Source organism: Limulus polyphemus, unplaced genomic scaffold, assembly GCF_000517525.1.
Source record: "Limulus polyphemus unplaced genomic scaffold, Limulus_polyphemus-2.1.2 Scaffold10460, whole genome shotgun sequence".
Taxonomy (NCBI): domain Eukaryota; kingdom Metazoa; phylum Arthropoda; class Merostomata; order Xiphosura; family Limulidae; genus Limulus; species Limulus polyphemus.
In genome coordinates, this window is record NW_013676070.1 from 3,404 (window position 1) to 8,008 (window position 4,605).

At 34.9% G+C, this 4,605-nt stretch overlaps 1 protein-coding gene across 1 annotated transcript in view; it reads right to left on the reverse strand.

Moving 5' to 3' along the window:
- The window catches only part of LOC111083637 (cytochrome b5-like), a gene marked incomplete at its 3' end in the record, with an annotated part of 9,412 nt that overhangs the window by 2,431 nt on the left and 2,376 nt on the right, over nt 1–4,605 (reverse strand). Inside the window, exon 2 of the mRNA XM_022380282.1 lies at nt 290–516. Within this exon, the coding sequence (XP_022235990.1) occupies nt 290–496 (207 nt within the window). The remainder of the gene's footprint in view (nt 1–289; nt 517–4,605) is intronic.

The window sequence follows — 4,605 nt, forward strand, 5'->3', positions numbered from 1 at the left end:
AAGTATTTAGGTATAGCCTGACATAAGCATCTAAGTATTTAGGTATAGCCTGACATAAGCCTCTAAGTATTTAGGTATAGCCTAACATAAGCATCTAAGTATTTAAGTATAGCCTGACATAAGCATCTAAGTATTTAGGTATAGTCTGACATACAAGAATGTTCAGAACAAAGGAAAAGTGTATTTTTTTATGTAAAAGAGTAGCGTGAAAATATGATGTACTAAACCTGTTTTAACCAACATGTTGATAATAATTACCCAAATTAAACTTTAAATTATGTATTCTTACCTCTTTCAGGAACTCTGTGACATCATATACTTTATCGTTGATAATCAACCAGCAGTCATTCGGCATACAATGTTCATAAACATCCGCTAGGGTGTGCATTGGTATCTGGCAGGGGGCGTTGGTCACTCGCTCAAATATGGCAGCTTCCTCGACCAACCTCACTTTTCTCATAGCCAGTCGCACGATGTGTGTTAATGTGTCTTTCATACTAACTAGATTTCTAATTCCTAAGCAACAAAATTAAAACATTTTATTTAATATTATAAAAACTAGAATGTTCAATACTGAAGTTTTAGTGTCGGAATACACGTGTATAAAGCAAACAGTAAAATTTTAACATAATTACTCAATGGGTCAGCGGTGTGTTTACCGAACTACAACACTAAAATCCAGGGTTCAATTCCTAGTGGTGGCCAGAGCGCGGATAGCACATTGTGTAGATTTGGACAAAAACATCATGTTTGGTTTTTATCGCCCACAATCAATTCTTCTTCTCATAATGCCCATTTTTTAGATAAACAGTCTCAATACAGAGAAAACGGATGCATCCTTTTACCACTTGAAATGTATATATATATTGTAAAAATAACCGAAAAAAAAAGAACTTACATCAGGCAGTACAGTCATGTTAATAAGCTGTCAAACGGTGAGATAAGACATTCATACTCTTATTTGGGTAACAGACAATTTCAAGGCAGTGAACAATTCATCGAAATTCGAAAAATTGAGGTCCAAATGCTAGTACTGAAAAAAGGAAAATTTATTATTGAATTTATTTACAAACTACGAGCCAAGGTCGAAAAAATTCACGCCTACACTACTTTGTAATATGTGAAGTGTGGATATTACTAATACGTACAATATTGGTCGAGGTCAGGCATGTCAAATACGAATATTAAAGTCCACAAACGAACAACGTTTATATAATACATAATTAAAATCTTTATCGCAATCGATCAACGATTGTAAATGTCACTTCACAAGTTTCAACGTGATTTCACGTCATCTTAGGAGTGTGTGCTACATAAGTACAAAAGCCATGGTCATGTGACTACCAGTTTTCAATTCGAAAAAGAAGATCACGCCATCTACATACTTTCTGATTTACTAACCCTTCATTCTTATTTGAGATCACGTTGTTTTTGCTGTGTTTCATTATTTTAATGGTTTCTCTCATATTTCTAGCAGTTATATTATTTGGTTGAGCCCAAATAACCGTTTTTCTCCACTACATGATATGTCCAGTATAATTTACATGTTCAGCTAATTCACAGTTCACTTTTTAACATTTCCCTTATGTTCATTTATTCTAAATTTTTAATTTCTTTAGTTTGACCATGTATACATAACCACATTCACATTTAATTTTATAAATACCCGTTTTCTCATTAAATTGATTTAATATTTGACTAATTTTATTCAATAGTGTATAAATGTGAATGAGATTTTTGTCATTTTTTGAATTTATGAAAAATTTGACACGACAAACCTGGGACATATCGTAAAAAACAGCATTTCTTTTTAATCTAATTTATCAAATTTGATTTTAATTTCCTTTTTTCTGTTCAACATTTATTTTTAAATTTCCTCACGGCTCTATCAACAATGAGGTGAGAAGCCTCTTTCTAATGCTACATGTTTGATAAGTAACGGTTCATTTTTTAAATCTGATGAATTAGAACAGTTTTAAAGACCTATAAACACAAGAGTAAAAAGCTGACATTTTTTACGACCTTGTATGACATGATTCTTAGTGTGGCGGCATAACAACAGAAAAAGGTTTACGATAGACCGTGGTTTCTAATTTATTCTTGTTTTTCTTAAAAAGTACGTCCAAAATCATCCACTCTTAATGTTTATACATATGTATAATATTTGAAATTTTTATGGAAACGATGGAAAAAAATGGTATTAAAAAGCAATTACTAAAAGAATGCTACCCCTCTGTCGTGCGATAATCAACTATACTGAAGTTTACATTGTGGTTGGTTGTCATTCAACCAATCAAAAAAGTATTATATAAAGCCTATAAAGATATCAACAATCATACTATGACCAGTCATGTCTCTCACGGCTAAAACGTCGTAATTGAAGCCCATAAAAATCAATTTTCATTGGTCAAAATATTGTATGCGAAAAATTGCGGCAAAACACAATATTTCAGTAGGAGATGAATGGAATACATGAAACAGGACTGTTAAAAACAGAAATTGTCGAAGTCCAAAACAAGCTCTCCGAAAATAATGATGTATATCCTAGGCTAAGTTCTTGCTTTAAATATACGCATGGAACGTTAGGTAAGTGTTAGCATGAAGTGATCTTAGTGGACATATAGCTGCCCGAAAACCGCTGCTGGAAAGAGGTAGCCAATGGACATTGGACCACAAACAGTACAAAAAACAAACCTGAAACGATATACTCTTTATAGACGAGTCCGAGTTCTAGGTGTCCAGTAACAATTTGCTGGAAGGTATCGAGAAGAACAGTCGTAGTCAATGTACAACATCTACAGTGATGGAATAATGACTACAGACTCGCCATTTGGGGATTCATTTTCGAGCAAGCCAGTTATTCTAAGTATACAGTAAATATGGTAAAACGATATTGTGATTGCAGAGAAAACCCCAACCATGGGCTTGGCCTGCACAAAATTCCCATTGGGATTGTATGGGTTTATATAAAAACTGAGAAAGTCAAAAGGCAACCCGAAACGTTGGCTAGATTGTAGGGATTAATATAGAACATTTGGAGAACTATTTCACAACTGTATGGAAGAATGATAAACCAGTTGTAATATTACGTGTAAAGTAACGGACTCGCATACAAAATACTAATGGATTTTATAACCAATTCGCTGTTGCGTTTATATTATTGTCTGCGATGACGTTTGGTACCATTAACAAATAAACCACCTGGTTACTATTGTGACTTTTATATTAATCACTTGTATATTTCCATGGTTACTTCCATTGTTGTATATTTTATTTTTCATCTGTCAGGCTTGCGAATAGAAGTTACCCATAACATGACTGTGGGTGTGGCTTGTAACAACTAAGCTAAAACAATTTCGGCCGTTAGAATAAACAAAGTTAGTATGTAACATTACAAATAATCTAAATTCTGAATGTTGGTAACAAGAACTGCTATGAAATTATAACTAGTGTGATAAACTCTCAACAGATGGCAGGAGCGACATTCGCTATGAAACAAAGTATAATGCAATAGCGTTGGTTGGGCATATCGATATGTATACATAGATATATTTTCAAATATCGAAATTTCGAACAGTTTCAACATGTTGAAATGTTTCTTTTTTAACAAAAATCTCTAATTAGATTAGATACCTGCATAAATGTTTATATCCAACTTCTCAGTTTTATGTTCAAAGTATTTAAAGTTTATTTTTTGTTCTGTATATGATGTTTAATGAGAAATTATATACGTTTGCTTGTTATTCAGTGATTCTCATTCTCTATATAAGCTTTGCTTCAAAATTACCTTTCCCTCCACAAAAACAGCTAAAGCAAGAAAGAATGGTATCCTCGCCCCCAAGGCCAGGTGGTTAGGGCACTCGACTCGCAATCTGAGAGTCGCCGGTTCGAATCCCCGTCACACCAAACATGCTCGCCCTTTCAGCCGTGGGGGCGTTATAATGTGACGGTCAATCCCACCATTCGTTGGTAAAAGAGTAGCCCAAGAGTTGGCGGTGGGTGGTGATGACTAGCTGCCTTCCCTATAGTCTTACACTGCTAAATTAGGGACGGCTAGCGCAGATAGCCTTCGTGTAGCTTTGCGCGAAATTCAAAAACAAACAAACCCTCGCCCCAACCCCAACACCCACTTTTATTACTTACAAGTTTGTCCTCTTATGCATTACCTTAGTACTTTCTTACTTTAAAGAATAACTCTAACTTTTACTTGTAAATATTTATAAACAAAGCAGTGTAAACCAAACCACGTATGGTATTCCACCTGTGTTAGGCACACATCCAGTATTTACTCAACTCTCGGTGTTTTAACAATGAGTCTCAGAGTAAACCAAACCACGTATGGTATTCCACCTGTGTTAGGCACACATCCAGTATTTACTCAACCCTCGGTGTTTTAACAATGAGACTCAGAGTAAACCAAACCACGTATGGTAGGTATTCCACCTGTGTTAGGCACACATCGAGTATTTACTCAACTCTCGGTGTTTTAACAATGAGTCTCGGAGTAAACCAAACCACGTATGGTATTCCACCTGTGTTAGGCACACATCCAGTATTTACTCAACCCTCGGTGTTTTAACAATGAGACTCAGAGTAAACCAAACC